This window comes from Oncorhynchus gorbuscha, unplaced genomic scaffold (assembly GCF_021184085.1).
Source record: "Oncorhynchus gorbuscha isolate QuinsamMale2020 ecotype Even-year unplaced genomic scaffold, OgorEven_v1.0 Un_scaffold_1021, whole genome shotgun sequence".
Taxonomy (NCBI): Eukaryota; Metazoa; Chordata; class Actinopteri; order Salmoniformes; family Salmonidae; genus Oncorhynchus; species Oncorhynchus gorbuscha.
In genome coordinates, this window is record NW_025745933.1 from 63,704 (window position 1) to 90,516 (window position 26,813).

Consider the following 26,813-nt stretch of genomic DNA (forward strand, 5'->3'; position numbering starts at 1 on the left):
CAACACCCTGTATATTTTGGTTTAGATTACAAAGGTAGTGATTTCAAACAACAGGAGGGGTGTCGAGACAGTAAGACGTGGCCCTTTTGATTTCCTACATCCTCAGGGTTAGCACCTTGGAGGGTGTCCGATGTAAATGTATAGACCGGAGTGGGGGCACGGTTAGTATATGCGCTGATTAGAAATATCAATGTTTATCCCTGGGGGTCGGTCTAGACATGGTGTATTCTTTCTGGGGGCTGGTTGACTTTTTAGCCTTCACATCCTCTGGAGGGTGAGATAAATTAGGATTTGAAAGGCATATGTGTTAATGAATCGAAAATCACCATTTTAAGAGACGCCGTCACACTTTTTGATGGGGGATAGGCAGGTATCTGTACATACCGTTTGCATGATAGTGAAACCTTGGTTTCAAACGACCCCTGCAGAGAGAGAGAGAGCCTTGAGTGCAGATGCCTGGGCATTGTTGAACACACCTTTTGTTTTTGAAACACACACACCCACACCAGCACACGCACGCACACACACACACGGCTTTTCCGTAAGTCTTTTTTTCTTCGCTACAGACCGGGGTGGGAGAGTTAACGAGAGCTTCCCATTCATTAAGGCAGGGGTCCCCAAACTTTTTCCTGTGAGGGCCACATAACTTTTCCCTTCTCTGATGGGGGGCCGGTGTCAGTTTGTAACAGAAAAAGTGTGACGATCGTAGGGGAGCTTAAAAATGTATTGTTTTCCAGAAAGCCACACATAACCAAATAACCCTTTCCAGGTTCTTTACAGAAAAAAGTCAGGAAACAAATAATAACACTATTAATGAAATAAATAATAACTAAATAACCCTCTCTGAGTTCTTCACAGAAAAAACAGGAAATAAATAATAACTAAATAACTCTTCTCTGGGTTCTTCATAGAAAAAAAAGTCATGGAACATTAACTTTCTGTCGTGCCATGCACAATCTTAACAGATAAAAGTTCAGCTCAGTTGTCAGAGCAGAATCTCTCTGACACATATGAGCAGTCTCATAAAGTTCTTGTGTTCCTTCCTTATAATCCTTTTGTAGGTTCCAGTAGGCTTGTAGACACCACTGTTTGCAGCTCTCTCTCATCAACTTCCCTGTGAAAACCACAAAAGAAGCAGGTTGAGAAACTGAACTAAGTGATACAGCACCTACACAGCACAATACATTTCACTACCAGTATGGTTGTAAAGATGGATTTTATCCCAGTAGATTTTATTATGATTATATTTGTTTATGCTCAGAATGACTCATTCAAGTCAGAAAAGTGAGCTTACCTATGTATGTTCATCAGTGTGAACTGTGGGCCTGCATCTGGCTGGTGAGAAGTTGAATATCAGGTTCCATTCTAGTTACAGCCAGTCTCAAGCACTGATGCAAATGTTCATCTGTCAATCTTGATCTCATCTGGGTTTTCAGCAGTTTCATGCGAGAAAAGGTTCTCGCAGATATACGTGCTGCCAAAAACTGTGGACATTTTCATTGCGTGTTTTTTGATGTTTGGATATGTGTCGTTTGGGAGGGCGGCATAGAAGTCAATGAGACTGTTGGGCTTGAATGCGTCTTTCAGAACATCACAGTTCTGTAACTCAGCCAACTCAAACTGATATGAAGGCTGGGCTTCATCAATGTCGGCAACAAAGGGGTTCTGAAAAAGACGGATTTCTTTTGCATGAACATGTAGTTCACTGAATCGCACACCGAACTCCGCCTTCAGCATTTCCAGTGCTTCCACGCACTTTTCAGCTGGGAACGGGACCGCTGGGTTCTCTGTCGACAGGTTTTGGGTAGCAGGAAGATGGACGAAGTTGCGCTTTTTCACTTGTTCCAAAAGCAGCGCTAATTTCACCTCAAATGCTTTTATGTGTGAATACATGTCGCAAATGAGTTTCCCCTCGCCTTGTAGCTGCAAGTTAAGGCTGTTAAGTATTTCTGTCACGTCTGTTAAAAATGCGAGGTGCCATTTCCATTCTGGGTCGATCAGCTCTGGGACCGTTTTGTCTTTTAAATGAAGAAATGCGTTAATTTCGGGTAGCAGCTCGTAAAAACGCCTCAAAACTCTGCCCCGGCTCAGCCATCGGACCTCTGTGTAATACAGCACATCTCCGTGCGTAGACTCCAGTTCAGACAGGAATTCTTGGAACTGCCTGTGTTTAAGTCCCTTTGCTCTGATGAAGTTTATGCACGACACCACAACCTTCATTACAGAATCCCACGTCAACACTTTGCAGCACAGTGCTTGCTGGTGAATTAGGCAGTGGACTCGTAGCGGGGCGGTGAGACCCCTTTTTCCAACTCCCGGTTCATGCGTCCTATTAGACCGCGAGTTTCGCCCACCATGCTAGGAGCCCCGTCAGTCGTGATGCTAGCTAGCTTTGACCAGTCCAGGTCCAACTTCTCCATGGTTTGGCACACTTTGTCAAAAATATCCTCTCCCGTTGTAGTCCCTTTGAGACTTTGGAGGGCTGCCAGCTCCTCGCATATCTCAAAGTTTGCGCTAACTCCACGAATAAAAATGAGCAGTTGCGCTGTGTCTTGCACGTCCGTGCTCTCATCCAGTGCTAATGAAAAAAAGTCTAATTCTTTCGTCTTCTGCTGCAGCTGGGCATATACATTACTCCCGATTTCTTCAACGCGTCTGGTGATTGTACTCGCCGACAGACTTACGGCATTAAATGCATCTTTCTTCTCGGGACACACCTCCTCCGCGACAGCATCCATACATTTATTAACAAACTCTCCGTCAGTGAAAGGCTTACCGCTTCTTGCTATCAGTTTAGCAAACCGAAAGCTGGCCCGAATGGATGCCTGGTTCAGCTGAGCTTGGCGTACAAATGTATTCTGCTGAGATAGTAGTCCACTTTTTAGCTTTGAGAGTTTGTCTGCTCGTATTTGGCCTTGCAAGCTATCGTACTTGTCTTTGTGACGGGATTCATAGTGTCGGCGAAGATTGTATTCTTTGAATACCGCCACCGTCTCTTGACAGATGAGACAAACAGCCTTTTCTTTGCATTGAACAAAAAAATAATCGTTTGTCCACTGCAGGTTAAATACCCTGCATTCTGAATAAATTTTTCTCTTACCTAACCTTTTCGCCATTATTCCGTTCTCTCTTTGACAGGATTTTTTTTCTGGAGGCCAAATAGGAAAAAAATTCGATAGCGTCTCTGGTATTGTTCAGAGGGCCGGGCCAAATGTGCTGACGGGCCGTATCCGGCCCGCGGGCCGTAGTTTGTTGACCACTGCATTAAGGGGTGAGATACCATTTTAAAACCATTTTATTTCATTCAAATATTAAGTACATACAGTTTAAAACCTCTACGGGATTGCTGTCCCTAAACCGGGATGCTTGTTGTTAACGTGACTAGAATGACTCTGTATACAGCAGCCAACTTTCCGGGACAGACATGTCTTTATATGGTCTTTATTTATATTCTTGTTCATTCTTGTTAGCATAGTAGCAGTTTGAACCTCTGACGTACACTCTAAGGGAAGTCTAAGCTGAGACAAAGACAGCATCTTTAATCATGTGGTTCAATCGCAACAGCCATTGTCTACATTGTGGGAGGCAACCCGTTAGTTCAAACCCTAAATAAACATCCCTGTTTCTAACTTCTAATGACTACAGAAAAGTCCAAATTCAACCCTTCCTTATAAGATAACATTGAATATATATAGGCAGGGTAGCCTAGTGGTTAGAGCGTTGGACTAGTAACCGGAAGGTTGCGAGTTGCGAGCTGACAAAGTACAAATCTGTCGTTCTGCCCCTGAACAGGCAGTTAACCCACTGTTCCTAGGCCGTCATTGAAAATAAGAATTTGTTCTTAACTGACTTGCCTAGTAAAATAAAGGTTAAAGAAAAAAAAAATATATATATATATATATATTCATCATTAACGATTAAAAAAACAAATCTAGTTTTAAAATACAATTTAATAAACAAAAAGTATCCACCCAAACTAATGGTGAAAACTGATCATCACACCATCTCTATCGGATACATGTTGTGTCTACCAGCTTATTCTCAAATAAAACTGCAGAGGGAAGCAGTACCACCCAGTCAACCAGCCTCACAGAGGATATTCAACCCTAAAGGCAAATCTAAGGTGCTCTAAATATCTTTACAGTAGAAGCTATCAAAACACACCAAAACTGACCAGGTGCATACTGATCAGTAAAGTAAAGAGAGGCTAACATTCTATAACACTCCCTTTCCTCTGCACAGATCTCTCAAAGTGAGAAACAATAGGACTACAATAGAGTGTGTTACAACTTGTTGATAATTAAGTGAAGGAATTATTTTAATCTACACTAGTCAGAGAACTGATGAGGATTCTCACATTTATGTATGTTGGTGTCTTTTAAGTGGCCATGTTGAGAGAAACTCTTCCAACAGAGCAGGAGTAAAGCTTCTCTCCTGTGTGTATACATACATTGGTGTTAAGTTGCTCTGCTGAGAGATAATATTCTTGCAGTCAGAACAGGAGTAGGCCTTCTCTCCAGTGTTGAATTATGAACTGTCAGAGCAGAGATACAGATTCTCTCCTGTGTGTATTTTTAGCTTTGATAGAATTGGGAAAATCTCCTCAATGTAGGCAGTGGTGAGACCTCCTAGCTCTGATCTTCCTGCTGTTGCTCTCTGGATGTAGATAATGTCTCAATATGGTCTCCTGTGTGAACAACATCAGAAGAACCAGTCAGTTGGTGTGAAACACCAGAAGCTTGTTATTTTCAGGCTTTGACTTCCTCTCTGCCTTTTCCCTGAAAAACGGATGCTTCCGGTGTTCGTTGACTCCGCTGAGGGTGCAGGTACCGAGACTAAAACCCCAAAGAGCAATGCAGAAGCACAGTGGCTAGTAAATACTCCCTAGAAGGAAGGAACCTAGGAATAAACCTAGACAGCAACCAGGCTCCGAGCAGTGGCCGGGCTCTGGCTGGGTCACTCAAGGACATTACGAGACTTGCCCAGAAGCCCCTCCTGCGTTGTCTTGACTGTGTGTTTAGGGTTGTTGTCCTGTTGGATGGTGAACCTTCACCCCAGTATCATCAAGCATCTCTCTGACATCTACTGTCAACTGTAGGACCTTATATAGACAGGTGTGTGCCTTTACAAAGCATGTCCAATCAATTGAATTTACCACAGGTGGACTCTAATCAAGTTGTAGAAACATCAAGGATAATCAATGGAAACAGGATGCACCAGAGCTCAATTTCAAGTCTGATAGCGAAAGGTCTGAATACTTATGTAAATAAGTATTTCTGTTTAAAAAAATGTTTTTTTACAAACATTTCTAAAAACGTGTTTTCATTGGTATTATGGGGTATTGTGTGTAGATTGCTGAGGAAAACGTTTTATTTAATACATTTTGGAATAAGGATAAGTGGTTTCTGTTTAAGAATAATGTTTGAACTCAAACTTATTTCTTCACTGTGCAGTCATTGGCATATAAAGTAACAAAATGTGGAAAAAGTCAAAGGGGTCTAAATACTTTCCAAAGCACTGTAGCTAATTTAGAAAAACGGGATTGTCTTCTTGTCCTCCTTTTTAATGTTACAAATAACAATGAATATCAACAACTCTGTCTCTGTTATATGTTTCGTTCTAGTAGGCATTTTCCCATCATGGAGTCTGAGACCTTGTGGAAATCTGTCGTAGAGAAGAATAATGTATAACAATTTAGACACTACATTACCCTATAGTAGTTATCATCATCATGCTTTCCATGGTTTAAGCCTATAGCTAGCTATGCCTTGCTAACTAGTTATTGTGTTATCCAGCTAGCTATAAAAGTGCATGCTAACACGAAAGATATGTTTAACTAACCCAAGATTGACCACACCCTGTTTCCAATGGGGAACTTTTATTATGAAGGCAAGCGGTAAATTCCACTGATGTGGATAATAGTTATTGTGGCTAGCTTCACACAAAGGTGAGCCCAGCTAGCTAGCCAGTAGCGACCATATCATAGCTATTTGTCAGCTTCAGGTTAGGAAACTTAGCAGTAGCTAGTCAAGGTTAGAAAGCTCCCTAGCCAATCCAAACAAAACTCAACATACTACATGGAAAGTATATTCTGTACAATGTGATATGGTAACTAGTTAGCAGGCCTAACAATAACGCCAGCTAACATTAGCTAGCTACGGTTATGGCACTGCAGTTAGCCAGCTAGCCAAAATGCTAGCTAACTTCCTCGTTCAGCAGAATTCATGTATCCCCAAAATAAAACGAAACAAAATCAATGGAAAACGTACCTTTCTCTCTCGACGTTTTTGTCTCGTCTATAACACTTTTTTCTTGTGCGACAATCTACTAGACTATATACTAGACATTTATAGAATAAATCATACATAGTTTGATGTTTCTGTGGCAAATTATTAATTATCGTTTAATTACAGTTTTAAAGTACATGTGATAGATTATGTATTTCTATCAAGTCAACTGGAAATTCTACTCAAAACAAAGGTTGTAAAAGTATGCTAGACATTTATAGAATAAACCATTTCTATTTTTATGTGACAATCAATTAATTAGTTATAGATTTTTGCCATTTTAAATGGCTTTTGGCGAATGAATATATATAAAAACCAACTTTACCTCGGTCTGCCTACTGTAGTATATCCCTAATATATTAATCACTCATAGCCCATTAACTAATAAGCCTAACTATCTGAACTAGTAGTTCTTTCGTAACCATGGCCTTAGTATCTTTAGGCTGCATTAGAGCCTGTCAGCAACCCTACAATTAAAAGCTTGAGCAAACACACCCCATGACTGAGACATAAGGTGGCCGTTCCTCAAAACATACTTCTGCATTAACACAAACACATTCTGTCCTCAGCAGATTCTAACCGCATAAGCAACTGTAGAACACCAAACTCATCTGTCTGACTGAAGCTATCACATGCGTCCCTGTCAAAGCAGGGAAATGGCCTAGCCTGAAGCGCCAACTGTCAGTTCCAGTTCCCCCTATCTCAAGACTTCTTGACACACACATTGACACGCACATACATTTCAGCGCACGAACACACACACCTCTACACTCTATTCAACTGACATCCCTTGACACACAAACCCATTCTTGCGCCACTGTCAGTTCCAGTTCCCCTATTCTCAACTCCTGGACACACACAGACACACAGACATCTCAACGCACACACACCCAACACCCAATTCAACTGAGCAGGAGCCAGGATCAGACGACTTCAAGAAGCACCAATGAGGCTCCGGCACAGGGTCGGACAGGACCTGCCTCCAACCTTCACCAACCAGTCAGAAGACAGAACTACAAGAATCAACCTACGTCATACTATGTATAAAACCTATTGCACACTCTGGTTAGGGACCCTTTTCAGCTAACTCCTTCTGAGCTAAATGAATTGGTCCGTGCACGCTTTAGCTAGATATCTTTGACCTTTAATAAACCTGCCTTTTGTTACAACTTGACTCCACTCAGTCCAGCGTCCGTGATTTGGTCTCCCTCTCTTATAGTTATTCATCAACACTACTCATGTGATTAAAAAACAAAACAACTGTATTTAACAAGCCAAGTCAGTTAAGAACAAATTCATATTTACAATGACGGCCTACCAGGGAACAGAACAGTGGGTTAACTGCATTGTTCAGGGGCAGAGAGAGATTTTTACCTTGTCATGTCGGGGATTCGACACAGCAACATTTCGGTTACTTGCCCCTCTCTTACGCTAATAACTAGGCTACCTGTGATAGGTAGGATACGCAGTGAGAGCTATTGTTAACAAGCCACTGCAGTTATGAAATTGATATTAGCCGCTGCAAAGTGTCAGAATTGTTCACTTCTCTCATTGACTTCTCAAGACCAGGCTTGGTGTGCTTCACAAGCCTTCTCTGAAGTCTCGCGTTGTTACGTCTCTGTGTTTAGAAACGGGTAGTGGGGGAACAGGAAGTTCCGCGCAGGCGCACATCATTCTTCAGAATAAAGGATACGTCAGAATTGTGCAGTCGAGACGACAACTTCTGTGTCCGTTTCAAATGTATGTCTACTGGTATGTAATAGCACGTTATAATATCGAAAGAACATGTCATAACATGCTAGGTAACAAATATGTCATGAAGATGAAGGTGTTATGTGCTATGTTTTGTGTCAACGCGTGAGTGAACGTGATAACTTTAGTCCCAGGGGATGTATATCATTTCGTCAATGTAATTTCATTTAGGATCAATCTATTTGAGATTTTTGGGTTCGTTTTACATGTCGTTTTTGGTTTTGTGTCAAATTCACGAGCTGGTAAAATGGCGGCTCCCCCTCGGTCTGCATCAACGGACTTCAGTTCAGGCAGTGAGGGTGCAGCAGAGAGAGACCATTTTACGGTTGCACTACTGTTTTGGAGCTAATTTGTAATGATTATCAGTTTTCTACATGTGTACTAATATTCAGACACATTAAGTTATCTTTATCTATAAATGTTAATATGGTGTGAACGGAAATACTATCGGTTTTTGATTGAAATGCAGTGAAGAAAATGTTATTCAGGAAAATAGTACATAGTGCTGCCTGAAACATACTGCAACCTTGTACTAAATGGTTTTTGTCATTTCTGCATTTATGTGAATTTGGGAAATTTACTATAGATCATGTTTTAACTAATTTTGAAGTGTGTACTTTTTAATTAATTAATGTTTTGCTATCAATGCTTAGCTACCAGATCTATTGAAATGAGATCAGTGCTTGACTTGGACAGGAACTCACCAGAGCTGAGTACCGTCACCTCAAATTTCTACTGTTTGAGCTCATGTTCCTCTTATAGAATATTAGTTCAACAGTATTGTGGAACTACTGTACCTAAATATGAACAATATTTTTAGAGAACTAAGAAATTGCCAGAACTGTCAAGACTAACTGTTTATCTTTATTACTACAGACCGACTCAGATAAAGTCTGAGGCATCAACAGTGAAGACAAACCCAGCCTGCCACTCTCCGTCCAAACCCACAGTCACTGGGTCCTGATTGTGACAGTGGAGCCCAGTTTGCACTGCAGGATCCAGAGATGGCATCAGTGAAGCTGGAAGACTGCAGTCAAACACTGGAGCTGAATGTCAACATTAAAGATGAAGAAGAGGAGGAGAAGATTGGGAAATCTGTTAATCATGGTAAGAGAAGGTTCTATCTAAGTTTGTTTCATTCCAACTTTCCACTGTGTATGAAAAGTTGCAGTAGAACTGTTTCATGATGAACTGTTTCAATGAGAAGGTAGATGTTATTTCATGTTACTGAGACTTGCATGGTTTGACACCAGTATTGTCAGCATTTGTTTTATTCACTGGGTTATCTGGAGTGATCAGAGAGGAGACTAAAGAAGTGAAGTAGACAAACTGCCAGTGTTTTAAAGTTCTATGAAATGAGTCTGTAGTTTCTAAGTCTTGTGATAGTGAGTGGAGGATTTATGAGATGAGATTTATGAGATACTTTTAGAATAGTTTTATTGCACAGCCTGCTGATATGAATACATACAGTAACTGCCTACTGATATGAGTACATACAGTAACTGCCTACTGATATGAGTACATACAGTAACTGCCTACTGATATGAGTACATACAGTAACTGCCTACTGATATGAATACATACAGTACCAGCCTACTGATATGAATACATACAGTACCAACCTGCTGATATGAATACATACAGTACCAGCCTACTGATATGAATACATACACTACCAGCCTACTGATATGAATACATACAGTACCAGCCTACTGATATGAATACATACAGTACCAGCCTACTGATATGAATACATACACTACCAGCCTACTGATATGAATACATACACTACCAGCCTACTGATATGAATACATACAGTACCAGCCTGCTGATATGAATACATACAGTACCAGCCTACTGATATGAATACATACAGTACCAGCCTGCTGATATGAATACATACAGTACCAGCCTGCTGATATGATACATACAGTACCAGCCTACTGATATGAATACATACAGTACCAGCCTACTGATATGAATACATACAGTACCAGCCTACTGATATGAATACATACAGTACCAGCCTGCTGATATGAATACATACAGTACCAGCCTACTGATATGAATACATACAGTACCAGCCTATACAGTGCATTCGGAAAGTATTCAGACACCTTGACTTTTTCCACATTTTGTTACGTTACAGCCTTATTTTAAAATGGGTTAAATAAGAAACGTTCCTCATCAATCTACACACAATACCCCATAATGACAAAGCAAACACAGGTTTTTAGAAATGTTTTCACATTTATAAAACATTAAAAACAGATACCTTATTTACATAAGTATTCAGACCCTTGGCTATGAGACTCGACATTGAGCTCGGGTGCATCTTGTTTCCATTGATCATCCTTGAGATGTTTCTACAACTTGCTTGTTGTCAACCTGTGGTAAATTCAGTTGATTGGACATGATTTGGAAAGGCACACACCTGGCTATATAAGGTCCCACATTTGACAGTGCATGTCAGATCAAAAACCAAGTCATGAGGTCAAAGAAATTGTCCGTAGAGCCCCATGAAAGGAAATATTCAAAAGCTGGTAAAATGGCGGCGCCCAGTCGTTCTGCGTCAAACTAACTTCATCTGCAGACAATTTCACGGTTGCACTACTGTGTTGTGTTTTTGAAGTAAAACCGGGAATACAAGGTTATTAAGGAAATAGCACATAGTGCTGCCTAAAACAAACCGTAACCTTGTACTAAACGGTTTTTGAGTAATTTATGCATTTTTCTACTACAGGTTAAGTTTTAGCTCAAATGTATTATGAAGCTCCTGCACCTAAATATAAACAGTACCGGCACCCAAAATGAGTATCGGCAACTATTTCAGTCCAAGTCGAGCACTGAATTAGATAATTGAACAAGAACAAATGTAACATATTTAATAAAGAAGGTGCCAGAACTGTCAAGAAAATATCTTTTGTGTCTTTCTCTTGTACTACTTGCCGACTCAGGTATGACGCCGGTAACATCAACAGTGACGACAAACCCAGCCTGCCTCTCTCCTTCCACACTGAGTCCAAACCTACAGTCACTGGGTCCTGATTGTGACAGTGGAGCCCAGTTTGCACTGCAGGATCCAGAGATGGCATCAGTGAAGCTGGAAGACTGCAGTCAAACACTGGAGCTGAATGTCAACATTAAAGATGAAGAAGAGGAGGAGAAGGTTGGGGAATCTGTTTCTCATGGTAAGAGCAGGTTCTATCTATCTAAGTTTGTTGTTCATTCCAACTTCCCACTGTGTATGAACAGTTGCAGTAGAACTGTTTCATGATGAACTGTTTCAATGAGAAGGTAGATGTTATTTCATGCTACTGACACTTGCATGGTTTGACACCAGTATTGTAGGCATTTGTTTTATTCACTGGGCTATCTGGAGTGATCAGAGAGGAGACTAAAGAAGTGAAGTAGACAAACTGCCAGTTTTAAAGTTCTATGAAGTCTGTAGTTTCTAACCCTTGTGATAGTGATTGAAGGATGATAAAGGTCATACTTTTCAAGACATATGAGATACTTATCTAGTTTTTTATTCTCCTTTTTGTATTGCACAGCCTACTAAAATGAATACGTACTGGTAGCCTAGTGGTTAGAACGTTGGGCCAGTGGTCCTTCTGTAGCTCAGTTGGTAGAGCATGGCGCTTGTAACGGCAGGGTAGTGGGTTCGATTCCCGGGACCACCCATACGTAGAATGTATGCACACATGACTGTAAGTCACTTTGGATAAAAGCGTCTGCTAAATGGCATATATATTATAACCGAAAGGTTGCTGGATCGAATCCTTGAGCTGACAAGGTAAAAAATATGTCATTCTGCCCCTGAACACGGCAGTTAACACACTGAACCCCGGGCGCTAGAGACACGGATGTCCATTATGGCAGCTCCCCGCACCTCTCTGATTCCGAGGTTGGGTTAAATGTGGAAGACACACTTCAGTTGAATGCATTCAGTTGTACAACTGACTAGGTATCCCCTCTCCCATTCAGAAAGAATTTAGACCCCTTGACTTTTCCCACATTTTGTTTTTGTTACAGCCTTATTTTAATATTGATTAAATAAAAAAAATCCTCATCAATCTACACACAATATCCCATAATAACCAAGCAAACACCGGTTTTGGAAATGTTTTCACATTTTCTCAAATAAAAAAATAAAAAACAGTAATACCTTATTTATGTAAGTATTCAAATCCTTTGCGATGAGACTTAACATTGAGCTCAGGTGCATCTTGTTTCCATTGATCATCCTTGAGATGTTTCTTCAACTTGATTGTTGTCCACCTGTGGTAAATTAAATTGATTGGACATGATTTGTTAAGGTACACACCTGTCTATGTAAGGTCCCACAGTTTACAGTGCATGTCAGGGCAAAATCCAAGCCATGAGGTCAACGGATTTGTCCATAGATCTCCATGAAAGGGAATATTCTCAAGCTGGTAAAATGGCGGTGCCCATTCGGTCTGTGTCAACGGACTTCAGTGCAGGCAGTGAGGGTGCAGCAGGAGAGACCATTTTTACGGTTGCACTACTGTTTTGAATCTAAATGTAACAACTCGGTTTTCTACATGTGTAATAATATTCAGACACAATTGTCCATAGAACTCCATGAAAGGATTATGTTGAGGCACAGATCTGGGGGAGGGAACCAGATTATTTCTGCAGTGTTTCTTTAAAAACATTTTTTTTTAACCTTTTATTTAACTAGGCATGTCGGTTAAGATTATTATTTTTTTTTTTACAATGATGGCCTAACCCAGACTACGCTGGGCCAATTGCCAGAAGCCCTATGGGACTCCCAATCATGTCCAGTTGTGATATAGCCTGGAATCGAACTAGGGTCTTTAGGGATACATCTTGCACTGAGATGCAGTGCCTTTAGACCGCTGCACCACTCTGGAGACCCTGGAAGCGTTGAAGGTCCCCAAGAACACAATGGCTTCCATCAATCATTATTTTTATTTATATATATATATATATAGTTCCAAGTAGGAAAATCAACAGAAATACCATTTTTCTTTTCTGTTTTTCCCCAACATAAAGATAGACGAACATAACAACCAAACAGATGAATAAAAAGTACGATATGCAGTTGTAGATTACGCTTCGACTACAGTCAATATTCACAAAGAAAAGACAAAGAAAAAAGAGGTTTTTATAAATGTTTTCATGAGATGCAGTGCTTCCAGCCCCTTGAAGCGTTGAAGGTCCCCAAGAAAACAGTGCCCTCATCATTCATTTTTTTTAACACATATATTTAATAGTTCCATGTAGAACAATTACATAAATACAATTGTATTTTCTCTTTTCACCCCCCTTTTCACCCGCAGTACTGAGCTCCAAAACATTTATATCTCAGCACATTCCTCCAGGCAATGATACAAGGTGCCTTGAACACACAGGTCTGGGTTATTAGGGTCAAATTTCAAAATAATTTGCAAATAAATTCATTAAAAATCCTACAATGTGATTTTCTGGAATTTTTTTCTTCTCATTTTGTCTGTCATAGTTGAAGTGTACTGATGAAAATTACAGGCCTCTCATCTTTTTAAGTGGGAGAACTTGCACAATTGGTGGCTGACTAAATACTTTTTTGCCCCACTGTACATATGAGATGAGTAATGTAGGGTATGTAAACATTATATTAAGTAGCATTGTTTAAAGTGGCTAGTGATATATTTGACATACATTTCCATCTATTCCCATTATTAAAGTGGCTGGAGTTGAGTCAGTTTGTTAGCAGCAGCCACTCAATGTTAGTGGTGGTTGTTTAACAGTCTGATGGCCTTGAAATAAAAGCTGTTTTTCAGTCTCTCAGTCCCTGCTTTGATGCACCTGAACTGACCTCGCCTTCTGGATGATAGCGGGGTGAACAGGCAGTGGCTCGGGTGGTTGTTGTCCTTGATGATCTTTATGGCTTTCCTGTGACATCGGGTGGTGTAGGTGTCCTAGGTGCCCCCGGTGATGTGTTGTGCAGACCTCACTACCCTCTGGAGAGCCTTATGGTTGTGGGCTGAGCAGTTGCCGTACCAGGCGGTGATACAGCCCGACAGGATGCTCTCGATTGTGCATCTGTCGAAGTTTGTGAGTGCTTTTGGTGACAAGCCGAATTTCTTCAGCTTCCTGAGGTTGAAGAGGCGCTGATGCGCCTTCTTCACGACGCTGTCTGTGTGGGTGGACCAATTCAGTTTGTCCGTGATGTGTACGCTGAGGAACTTAAAACTTACTACCCTCTCCACTACTGTCCCATCGATGTGGATAGGGGGGTGCTCCCTCTGCTGTTTCCTGAAGTCCACAATCATCTCCTTTGTTTTGTTGATGTTGAGTGTGAGGTTATTTTCCTGACACCACACTCCGAGGGCCCTCACCTCCTCCCTGTAGTCCATCTTGTTGTTGTTGGTAATCAAGCCTACCACTGTAGTGTCGTCCGCAAACTTGATGATTGAGTTGGAGGCGTGCATGGCCACGCAGTCGTGGGTGAACAGGGAGTACAGGAGAGGGCTCAGAACGCACCCTTGAGGGGCCCCAGTGTTGAGGATCAGCGGGGTGGAGATGTTGTTACCTACCCTCACCACCTGGGGGCGGCACATCAGGAAGCCCAGTACCCAGTTGCACAGGGCGGGGTCGAGACCCAGGGTCTCGAGCTTGATGGCGAGTTTGGAGGGTACTATGGTGTTAAATGCTGAGCTGAAGTCGATGAACAGCATTCTCACATAGGTATTCCTCTTGTCCAGATGGGTTAGGGCCTATTTGGACCTATTTGGGCGGTAAGCAAATTGGAGTGGATCTAGGGTGTCAGGTAGGGTGGAGGTGATATGGTCCTTGACTAGTCTCTCAAAGCACTTCATGATGACGGAAGTGAGTGCTACGGGGCGATAGTCGTTTAGCTCAGTTACCTTAGCTTTCTTGGGAACCGGGACAATGGTGACCCTCTTGAAGCATGTGGCAACAGCAGACTGGGTTAAGGATGGATTGAATATGTCCGTAAACACACCAGCCAGCTGGTCTGCGCATGCTCTGAGGACGTGGCTGGGGATGCCGTCTGGGCCTGCAGCCTTGCGAGGGTTAACACGTTTAAATGTTTTACTCACATCGGCTGCAGTGAAGGAGTGTCAGCAGGTTTTGGTTGCGGGCCGTGTCAGTGGCACTGTATTGTCCTCAAAGCGGGCAAAAAAGTTATTTAGTCTGTCGGGGAGCAAGACATCCTGGTCCGTGACAGGGCTGGTTTTCTTTTTGTAATCCGTGATTGACTGTAGACCCTGCCATATACCTCTTGTGTCTGAGCCGTTGAATTGTGACTCTACTTTGTCTCTATACTGATGCTTAGCTTGTTTGATTGCCTTGCGGAGGGAATAGCTACACTGTTTGTATTCAGTCATGTTTCCGGTCACCTTGCCCTGGTTAAAAGCAGTGTTTTGTGCTTTCAGTTTCACGCAGATGCTGACATCAATCCACGGTTTCTGGTTTGGGAATGTTTTAACCGTTGCTATGGGATTGTCAATGCACTTTCTAATATACTCGCTCACCGAATCAGCGTATTCGTCAATGTTGTTGTAGGAAGCAATGCGGAACATATCCCAGTCCACGTGATCGAAGCAGTCTTGAAGCGTGGAATCAGATTGGTCGGACCAGCGTTGAACAGACCTGAGCGCGGAGCTTCTTGTTTTAGTTTCTGTCTGTAGGCAGGGAGCAACAAAATGGAGTCGTGGTCAGTTTTTCCTGAAAGGAGGGCAGGGGAGGGCCTTATATGCGTCGCGGAAGTTAGAATAGCAATGATCCAAGGTTTTACCAGCCCTGGTTGCGCAATCAATATGCTGATACAATTTAGAGAGTCTTGTTTTCAGATTAGCCTTGTTAAAATCCCCAGCTACAATGAATGCAGCCTCAGGATATGTGGTTTCAAGTTTGCAAAGAGTCAAATAAAGTTTGTTCAGGGCCATCGATGTGTCTGCTTGGGGGGGAATATATACGGCTGTGATTATAATCGAATTCCCTTGGTAGATAATGCGGTCGACATTTGATTGTGAGGAATTCTCATTTTATTTTTTTTATTTCACCTTTATTTAACCAGGTAGGCTAGTTGAGAACAAGTTCTCATTTATAACTGTGACCTGGCCAAGATAAAGCATAGCAGTGTGAACAGACAGCAACAGAGTTAATAACACAGTAGAAAAGTCAATAACACAGTAGAAAAAAAATAGTCTATACACATTGTGTGCAAAAGGCATGAGGAGGGAGGTGAATAATTACAATTTAGCAGATTAACACTGGAGTGATAAATGATCAGATGTTCATGTGCAGGTAGAGATACTGGTGTGCAAAAAAGTAAATAAATAAAAACAATATGGGGATGAGGTAGGTAAATTGGGTGGGCTATTTACCGATGGACTATGAACAGCTGCAGCGATTAGTCAGGTGAACAGAAGGACTTGAGTTCCTGTATGTTGTTGTGATCACACCACGTCTCGTTAATCATAAGGCATACGCCCCCGCCCCTCTTCTTACCAGAAAGATGTTTGTTTCTGTTGGCGCGACGCGTGAAGAAACCAGCTGGCTGCACCGATTCCGTTAGCGTCTCTGGAGTGAGCCATGTTTCCGCGTAGCAAAAAACGTTACAGTCTCTGATGTCTCTCTGGAATGCTACCCTTGCTCGGATTTAATCAACCTTGTTGTCAAGGTACTAGGGAGTGGTGTGCGATGTACCCGTCTCCGGAGCCTGACCAGAATACCACTTCGTTTGCCTCTTTTACGACGTCATTGTTTTGGGTCGCAGGCTGGGATCCATTCCGCTGTTGTCATATCGATCCCGTTAACTTTTTAGGGTTGTAATCCCGTTAAGGTATTATCACGTTTGGTAAAGGTTTGATGTTTTATTTTTGTGTGGACCCGAGTGATTGTGATCAACTATTTTACAAGTCACATAGCTAGAAGCTTTTGGTTTGTCTGAATAAATGTACATAATTTCCTCAATGTAGTTTTAATAAAGAATACAAGTATTTGAGCTTTCTGAGTTTGTTTAGCATGTTATTCATTTTGTGTCAAATTCACGAGCTGGTAAAATGGAGCTGTCCACTCTGTCTGCTCCAACAGACTTCAGTGCTGGTGCAGAGAGACCATTTCATGGTCACACTCCAGTTTTGAAGCTTAATGTAATGATCATCAGTTTTCTACATGTGTACTAATATTGAGACACCTTCAGTTGTTTCTATCTTTATCTATAAATGTTACTATGGTGTGAACAGAAAATACAATTGTTTTTTGATTAAAATACAGTGAAGACCAGGTTAAAACTAAACTTGTACTAAATGTTTTTTTGCCATTTATGTGAATTGTGGAAATCTACTTTAGTTTAAGTGCACTTACTTTGTGTAGACTAATTTTAAAGTGTGTACTTTGTGTGATATGAATGTTTTGTTGTCAATGCTTAGCTACCTGATCCATTGAAATGAGATCAGTGCTTGACTTGGACAGGAGCTCACTGGAGCAGAGAACCGGCACCTCAAATGTCTACTGTTTGCGCTCATGTTCCTGTCAAGGCTTTGGGTAACTGGTGAAAAGGAGTCAGACGCAGGAGAGTTGAGATGCGTGGACAAGGTATTTAAAACACGAAAAAATACGGGTATAGAAACAATACAACGGTCCGTGAAATATACCGGTACCACGAATAAACTGGCGTTCATACAAAGCCCGGCAACAAAATACCAGCCATCAGATACGTATGTATGTGTGAAACAGAGGGTTAAATACTGAATCTGTAATGGGGGAATTGAAACCAGGTGTGAAAAAAACAAAGACAAAACAAATGGAAAATGAAAAATGGATGGGGCAATGGCTAGAATACCGGTGACGTTGACCGCCGAGCGCCGCCCGAACAAGGACTGACTTCGGTGGAAGTCATGACAGTACCCCCCCCCCCCCCTTGAGCCACGCGCCGACACCGGCCTCGGGGACGACCCGGGTGGAGACTGTGGAACTCCTGCAGCATCGACGGGTCCAATACGTCCTCCACCGGCACCCAGGATCTCTCCTCCGGACCTTACCCCTCCCACTCCACGAGGTACTGAAGGCCCCTCGCTAGACGCCTCGAGTCCAGTATGGCTCGAACTGCATACGCCGGGGCCCCCTCGATGTCCAAAGGGGGCGGAGGAACCTCCCGCACCTCAGACTCCTGGGGTGTACCAGCCATCACCGGCCTGAGTAGAGACACATGGAACGAGGGGTTAATATGGTAATCGGGGGGAAGCTGTAACCTGTAACAAACCTTGTTCAGTCCCCTCAGGACTTTGAATGGCCCCACAAACCGCAGGCCCAGCTTCCGGCAGGGCAGGTGGAGGGGCAGGTGGAGGGTCGAGAGCCCTGGTGTGCCGTGGCGGTCTGTGCTAGTCCTCTGACGCCTCCCGACCCACTGAAGGTGCACATGAGCGGTGTCCCATGTCTCCTCCGAGCGCCTAAACCAGTCGTCCACCGCAGGAGCCTCGATCTGGCACTGATGCCTAGGTGCCAGAACCGGCTGGTACCCCAGTACGCACTGGAAGGGGGAGAGGTTAGTGGATGAGTGGCGGAGCGATTTTTGGGCAATATCTGGCTAAGGTATGAACGCCACCCACTCTCCCGGCCGGTCCTGGCAATAGGACCGCAGAAACCTACCCACATCCTGGTTCACTCTCTCCACCTGACCGTTACTCTTGGGGTGAAAACCTGAGGTAAGGCTGACTGAGACCCCCAGACGTTCGATGAACGCCCTCCAGTCCCTTGATGTGAACTGGGGACCTCGATCAGATACTATGTCCTCAGGCACCCCGTGGTGCCGGAAGACGTGTGTGAACAGGGCCTCCGCAGTCTCTAGGGCCGAAGGGAGACCGGGCAAAGGGAGGAGACGGCAGGACTTAGAAAACCAATCCACAACGGCCAGGATCGTGGTGTTCCCCTGTGAGGGAGGAAGATCTGTTCGGAATTCCAACGACAGGGTAAGGGTTGTATCTTCCCTCTGGGCAGGTGCCTAGGAGTCTTGCACTGGGCGCACACCGGGTAGGAGGAAGCATATACCCTCATGTCCTTAGCCAAGGTGGATCACCAGTACTTCTCACTGAGACAACGCACTGTCCGGCTGATACCCGGATGACCAGAGGAGGGTGACGTGTGGGCCCAATAGATCAAACGGTCGTGGACAGCAGACGGAACGTACAGACGCCCAGCTGGACACTCGGGAGAAGGTTCTGCACGTAACACCCGCTCGATGTCCGCGTCCAGCTCCCATACTACCGGTGCCACCAGGCAAGAGGCCGGGAGTATGGGAGTGTTACCCATGGACCGCTCCTCTGTGTCATACATCCGGGACAGTGCATCTGCCTTAGCGTTCTAGGAACCTAGTCTGTAGGACAGGGTGAAAACAAAACGGGTAAAGAACATGGCCCACCTTGCCTGGCGGTTGTTCAGTCTCCTCGCCGCCCGGATGTACTCCAGATTGCGGTGGTCAGTCCAGATGAGAAAAGGGTGTTTAGCTCTCTCAAGCCAATGTCTCCACGCCTTCAAGGTCTTGACAACAGCCAACAGCTCCCGGTCCCCCACGTCATAATTTCGCTCCACCGGGCTGAGCTTCTTCGAAAAGAAGGCACAGGGGCGGCGCTTTGTTGGCATACCTGAGCGCTGAGAGAGCACGGGTCCTAACCCAGTCTCGGACCTGCGTCCACCTCCACTATGAACACCAAATAGGGATCCGGATGCGCCAGCACGGGAGCCGAGGTAAACAGCCGTGACCAAAAGCCCTGTCCGCCTCAGCCGACCACTGCAAACGCAGTGGTCCCCCTTCAGCAGTGAGGTAATGGCAGCTGCTACCTCTCCAAAGCCCCGGATAAACCTCCGGTAGTAGTTGGCAAACCCTAGAAACCGCTGCACTTTCTTTACCGTGGTGGGAGTCGGCCAATTACGCACAGCGGTCACAGCGGTCATGAAATGCGGTCACTCTCCATCTCCACCCCTGATGTGGAAATGCGATACCCTAGGAAGGAGACGGCCTGCTGGAAGAACAGGCATTTCTCAGCCTTGACGTACAGGTCATGCTCCAACAGTCGTACAAGTACCCTGCGCACCAAGGACACATACTTGGCGCGTGTAGAGGAGTAAATCAGAATGTCATCGATAAACACCACTACACCCTGCCCGTGCAGGTTCCTGAAAATCTCGTCTACAAAGGATTAGAAGACTGATGGAGCATTAATCAACCCGTATGGCATGACAAGGTACTCATAATGGCCTGATGTGGTACTAAACGCCGTCTTCCACTCTTCTCCCTCCCGGATACGCACCAGGTTGTAAGCGCTCCTGAGATCCAATTTTGTGAAGAAGTGTTCCCTGTGCATTGACTCGATCCCACTGGCTATGAGAGGCAGTGGGTAAATACCTCACAGTGATTTGGTTAATGCCTCAGGCAATACACCTCTATCCTTCTTCACGAAAATAAACTCGAGGAGGCAGGTGAAGTGGAGGGCCGGATTCGGAAACATATTTCCATAGCCGCCGTCACCTCTTGTGACAGGGGATACACGTGACTCCTGGGAAGTGCTGCGTCTACCAGGAGATTTATCGCACACACCCCCCGTCGATGGGGTGGTAATTGAGTCAAATCTGTATATTCAGATGTGATTCGCACAGTGGAGACCTGGTCTAGGCTTTCCACTGTAGTAGCACCGATGGAAACCCCTACTCACCTGGGTTGACACGAGAGTGTCCCGACGGACGTCCTCGCGCCTGCTGCCTCGACTCCCAGAGCAACCTCCCCAGCACCGACCGGCAGTGTGCCCTCTGCAGCCACAGATGGTGCATGGAATGGCCCCGCCTCCGGTCGCCCTAAGTGCAGCACCTCCCAGCTCCACGGGCGGTGGTGCTGGGGGATGGAATTGACAGACCCCGATCTGGATGTCCGCGGGTAGCCAGCACGTTATCCAGCCGGATGGACAGGTCCACCAGCTGGTTGAATGTGAGAGTGGTGTCCCTGCAGTCCAACTCTCGACGGACGTACTCGCGCAGACTGCACCGGTAGTGATCGATCAGGGCCCTGTCATTCCATCACAAACTCCTGTGCGCTCCTCGTCCCCTGCCTCAGGTGTACGAGACGTGAAATCCCAGAGTGGTCCAACAAGCTGCTTCTTCCCCCACATAAGGCGTTGGCCCACTCCAGGGCCTTCCCTGAGAATCAGGAAACGAGGGCGATACTTAGCCCGGCAACAAAATACCAGCCATCAGATACAGCCATCAACATAGAACTAACACGCACACATACATGTGGGAAACAGAGGGTTAAATACTGAACATGTAATGGATCGGCGATGACTAGAAGACCGGTGACGTCGACAGCCGAGCGTCGCCCGAACAAGGAGAGGGATCGACTTCGGCGGAAGTCGGGGCAGTTCCTCTTATAGAATATTAGCTCAACAGTATTGTGGAGCTCCTCTGCCTAAATATAAACAGTACCAGCACCCATTTCAGTCCAAGTCAAGCACTGAATAAGATAATTGAACATATAATATATTTTTAGAGAGTAAAAAAAGTGCCAGAACTGTCAAGACAATAACATTTGTTTCTGTTTCTCATTGTTACTACAGGACTAGAATTAAGTCTGAGGCCAGTAACATCAACAGTAATGACAAACCCAGCCTGCCTCTCTCCTTCCACACTGAGTCCAAACCCACAGTCACTGGGTCCTGATTGTGACAGTGGAGCCCAGTTTGCACTGCATGATCCAGAAATGGCATCAGTGAAGGTGGAAGACTACAGTCAAACACTGGAGCTGAATGTCAACATTAAAGATGAAGAAGAGGAGGAGAAGATTGGGAAATCTGTTAATCATGGTAAGAGCAGGTTCTATCTAACTAAGTTTGTTGGTCATTCCAACTTCCCACTGTGTATGAAAAGTTGCAGTAGAGCTGTTTCATGATGAACTGTTTCAATGAGAAGGTAGATGTTATTTCATGCTACTGAGATGTGCATGGTTTGACACCAGTATTTCCAGCATTTGTTTTATTAACTGAGCTATCTGGAGTTATCAGAGAGTAGACTAAAGAAGTGAAATAGACCAACTGCCAGTGTTTTAAAGTTCTAGTGAATGGATGTTGATATGAAATGAGTCTGTGTAGTTACTAACCCTTGTGATAGTGAGTGGAGGATGATATGAAATGAGTCTGTGTAGTTACTAACCCTTGTGATAGTGAGTGGAGGATGATATGAAATGAGTCTGTGTAGTTACTAACCCTTGTGATAGTGAGTGGAGGATGATATGAAATGAGTCTGTGTAGTTTCTAACCCTTGTTATAGTGAGTAGAGGATGACAAGCCCCTTTTTAGCTTTCAACTCTTTACCCACTTTTAGAATAGTTTTATTCCCCTGTATTGTACAGGCTCCTGATATGAATACATATGTCACACGGTACAGACAGAAGAGGACCGGCCACCCCTTTGAGCCTGGTTCCTCTCTGTTTCCTCCAAGGTTCTTGCTTTCTAGGGAGTTTTTCGTGTGCTTCTGCATTGCTTGCTCTTTGGGGATTTCGGGTTGGTTTCTGTAAAGAACTTTGTTACAACTTATGTAAAAAGAGCTTCATAAAATACATTTGATTGACATGTATATCACACCAATTGACTGGTTGTTCTGATATTGATCACACAGGAGACCATGTTGAGACATTCTCTACATCCAGAGAGCATCAGCAGGAAGATCACAGAGCAAAGATGTCTCACCACTGCCCACATTGTGAGGAGATGTTCCCATTTCTATCAAAGCTAAAAATACACCTAAAAATACACACAGGAGAAAAGCTTTTCTCCTGCTCTGAATGTGGAAAATGCTTGAAAACATCAACTAAACTAAAAGTTCATCAGAGAACACACACAGGAGAGAAGCCTTACTCATGTTCTGAATGTGGAAAATGCTTCAAAACGTCAACTGCGCTAAAAGTTCATCATGGAACACACACAGGAGAGAAGCCTTACTCCTGCTCTGAATGTGGGACGAGTTTCTCTAATCGGTACACCTTAAAACGACATGAACGTATACACACAAGAAAGAAGCCTTACTCCTGCTCTGAATGTGGAAAGAGTTTCTCTCAACTGGGTACCTTAAAACGACATGAACGTATACACACAGGAGAGAAGCCTTACTCCTGCTCTGAATGTGGAAAGAGTTTCTCTCAACTGGGTACCTTAAAACACCATGAACGTATACACACGGGAGAGAAGCCTTACTCCTGCTATGACTGTGGGGCGAGTTTCTCTCGTCCGGACACCTTAAAACAACATGATTGTATACACACAGGAGAGAAGCCATACTTCTGCTCTGACTGTGGAAAGAGTTTCCGTCAACTGGGTATCTTAAAACAACATGAACGTATACACACAGGAGAGAAGCCTTACTCCTGCTCTGACTGTGGAAAGAGTTTCCGTCAACTGGGTAACTTAAAACAACATGAAAGTATACACACAGGAGAGAAGCCTTACTCCTGCTCTGACTGTGGAAAGAGTTTCCGTCAACTGGGTAACTTAAAACAACATGAAAGTATACACACAGGAGAGAAGCCTTACTCCTGCTCTGACTTTGAAAAGAGTTTCTCTCAGGAGTAAGAGAAGCCTTACTCCTTTTCTGACTGTGGGGCAAGTTTCTCTCGTCCGGCCACCTTAAAATGACCTGAACATCCACACACTGGAGAGAAGCCTTACTCCTGCTCCGACTGTGGAAAGTGTTTCTCTTGAATGTGCCATTTAAAAAGACACCAAAGGAAACACGAGAGGAGCCTTACCACTGATCTGACTGTAGGAAATGTTAAAACACCAGCTGAGCTTTAAGGTCATTAGAGAAAAGACAAAGGAGAGAAGCCTTATTTCCGCTCTCACTGTGGCAAGAGTTTTTCCCAATTGGGCAATGTAAAAACACAGCAACGGATACACACTTCAGAGAAGCCTTATCACTGCACTGACTGTGGGAGGAGGTTCTACAGATTGGGTCATTTAAAAAGACACAAATGTATACATAAAGGACAGGCCTCATCAGTTCTCTCAGACCAGCTAAGATTAGACACTCCATTGAATTGAATGAATTTGATCAAATGAAGAAAGTGTAGAACACTATTGTAATCCTTTAGTTTCTCACTGTGAGAGAACAATGCAGAGGAAAGGGAGCATTATAGAATGGTAGTCTCTCTTTACTGATCAGTGTGCACCTTCTCAGTTTTGGTGTGAGAGAGAATAAAGTAGACGGCACACGTCAAACGTTTGATTTATGACCCTATGTCCCCGGATGACGTGTGCATGCCCATATTTGGGCATCCGGTAAGGACATCCTGGCGGGAAGTGATCACGTGGTTATGCCCATATATGTTTATCCTGTTCCTGTTCTCACGCCTTAGAGTGAGTGCGACAATATGTATATAATGCCTTTGAAGTTGTCATGATGATTGATGTCTAGTGACCTCTTTGAACTGCGGGGGGTGACCATTTCAAAGAGTTTGACCCCCCCACCCCCTGTTTTATTGACCTTTGGGTTGTTGTCTATGAAACACGAATGTCCTGGGGTATTGGGGTTGGCAGACGCCTTATAAATAAAGCCCAGAACAAGACATGTGTCCCCAGAACACGAAACAAGATTTTTTAAATCAACATGGATTTTGTGATCAGTGGCAAAGCTGTGATGACTGTAACAACGGAAGCAGGACCTCGGTTGAAACATCGAGAAAGGGCCAAGTATCAAGCCACAATATACGATGTGCCAAAAAAAGCGGTTTCTAAGTGTGTATAGAACCCAAATACCGCCCGCAACTACGCTGAAAGATCAAGTGCTGATGTCTAATGGACATCAATCGGGGTAACGGTTTGATTACCTGGCCTGTAGAGTGAACCTCTATACGGTAGCCGAAGGAGAAGAATATACAGACCAGACTTTAGGAGTGGACTACGAGCTTGAAGACTGGACGGTTTTTCGCAAGGTTGTGTGTCCCGAACTGAGCCTTATCACCAAGGGGTATAGCTTGTTCAAGGTGCCCCTGACTCCTCAGGAAGAATAATTCACAGGGTGAAAATACAAAGAAAGAATGGACTTCCATGTGGCTACGTGGAGTTCTATTTCGGCAACGAGGAAACCCGCAACCAAAACATTTGTGATGGTGGTGATTTTAGGTTGCGCATGCTTATTCCTTTTCAGATTTGGGATCTAATGGAATTGAAAATGTTCCAGCTGTTGGATGCTCTCTTTGTACAGAGCCAACAGCGGCAGAGCATAGTTCATGTAAAGAAGTGCATAATATATACGAATCCTCAGGATTATGATTCAAAGGAGCCCCAAGAAGGTACATCCTCAGAAGGGACAGCCTCTGAAGAAAACTAAGTACCAGGACTCCGATACGACATGGGGGCTAGACTCTAAGGACTCTATGCCTCGCCCGGCTTTCTACTCCCCCTGGCGAGACCCACGACACCGCCTACATGTACACAGTCTGAGGACGTGTTTGATGGGGTAGTCAGTACTATTTTTGTGGACACCATCAAGGCCTCTGTAGCCACACTTCTAGACGTGGTGATTGAAGAATATATAAGAGAGAAATGCATCGGTTGTGAGATCAATCACCCCAGCAAGCGCCCTATATGACCCGCCAAGATACTACTTCTTCAACCAATTTGAGGAGCTGGTGAAAAGACTGTGGTCCTGCAGGTTTATACCATCGCTGGTCAGAGCCCTGGAGTCTATGGGTCTTGTGCCGTCTTTCCCCAGAGTTTACTTGGTAACCACGGCATTCCTACATGAACTGAAGCAGGCAATCTACATCCACGATAAACTCAAAGAAATCCGACACACCCTGTTGGACGACAATAAATACCGGGAAGTTGTGGTGGCTGATGTGATGACTTTCTGGCTCAATAAACCCCAAGAGACCGAGTGACATTTTGCTATTTAGATGTAATGCAATGGGCAACTATGTGTATACGATGTTAGAGATAATAAATAAATGTCTTCTTTTGAGAGAACTTACAAATGTTATGCATCAGATTATTGAAAATAAAGTGAACGATGTATCGTTCTACACAACACACAATGCCTGGGTTAATGTAGAGCGTGTGCTGAAAATGGAACATCATGAATCATGTTGTGGATGATTCTGAAGAACTAGAAACAACTTTGCCTAAGATTTTACTTTATTTGTTTGAAACACCATTTAATTGTAACGTGTATCATATGTTGTTTATATGCTTATATATCGGATGTGTGTTTTCAAAGTTCAGCGACACAAGTCTGTAAATCAAAACCAAATATACAGGGTGTTGCATGCTGTGATCGTTGAGAAAACTGGGACACGTATCCTGCAAAGAATCCTGAATTGTCTGTATACGTAATACTTGATGCATGAATAAAATAAAAATTCTATAATGAAAATGAAATGTTGTCGTTATTTGAAAGTGGCTCATTAACATTATTGTACCTCAGAGAGGCAAGAAGGATGGCGGAGCAGATGTTGAAAAACATTTATTATAATCCCTCTAACCCCGGGTCTTATGGGGGTAAGGAACATTTACAGAGAGCTATAGCCGAAGAAACAGGTAGCCGGTTAACCACTCATTCACTTTAGAATCACTTATCAGAGCAGGATGCATATACTCTCCATAAACCTGTAAGAAAGGCGGATCTATGTGACATGCAGGTCCTTGCAGATAAAAATGATGGAAATCGCTACATGCTAACGGTTACAGATATTTTCTCTAAAATAGCATTTGTAAGGGGCTTAAATAAGAGCGGGGCAGAGGT

At 43.7% G+C, this 26,813-nt stretch overlaps 1 protein-coding gene across 1 annotated transcript; it reads left to right on the forward strand.

The window, feature by feature from the left end:
- The first annotated feature begins 11,168 nt into the window (after positions 1 to 11,168).
- LOC124021011 (zinc finger protein 239-like) lies at positions 11,169 to 26,444 on the forward strand. The gene is made up of 3 exons (XM_046336324.1): positions 11,169 to 11,230; positions 21,638 to 21,883; positions 22,695 to 26,444. Exons 2-3 carry the CDS (start codon positions 21,676 to 21,678, stop codon positions 23,642 to 23,644), a joined length of 1,158 nt encoding a protein of 385 aa, XP_046192280.1. The 5' UTR covers positions 11,169 to 11,230; positions 21,638 to 21,675; the 3' UTR covers positions 23,645 to 26,444.
- Positions 26,445 to 26,813: the final 369 nt, after the last annotated feature.

What these genes read in the sequence shown, in the direction of transcription:
- LOC124021011 (XM_046336324.1), top strand. Translation starts at nt 21,676, where the DNA reads ATGACAAACCCAGCCTGCCTCTCTCCTTCCACACTGAGTCCAAACCCA. An exon ending in TGGGAAATCTGTTAATCATG is followed by an intron (nt 21,884 to 22,694) that starts GTAAGAGCAGGT and finishes TTGATCACACAG; the next exon opens with GAGACCATGTTGAGACATTC.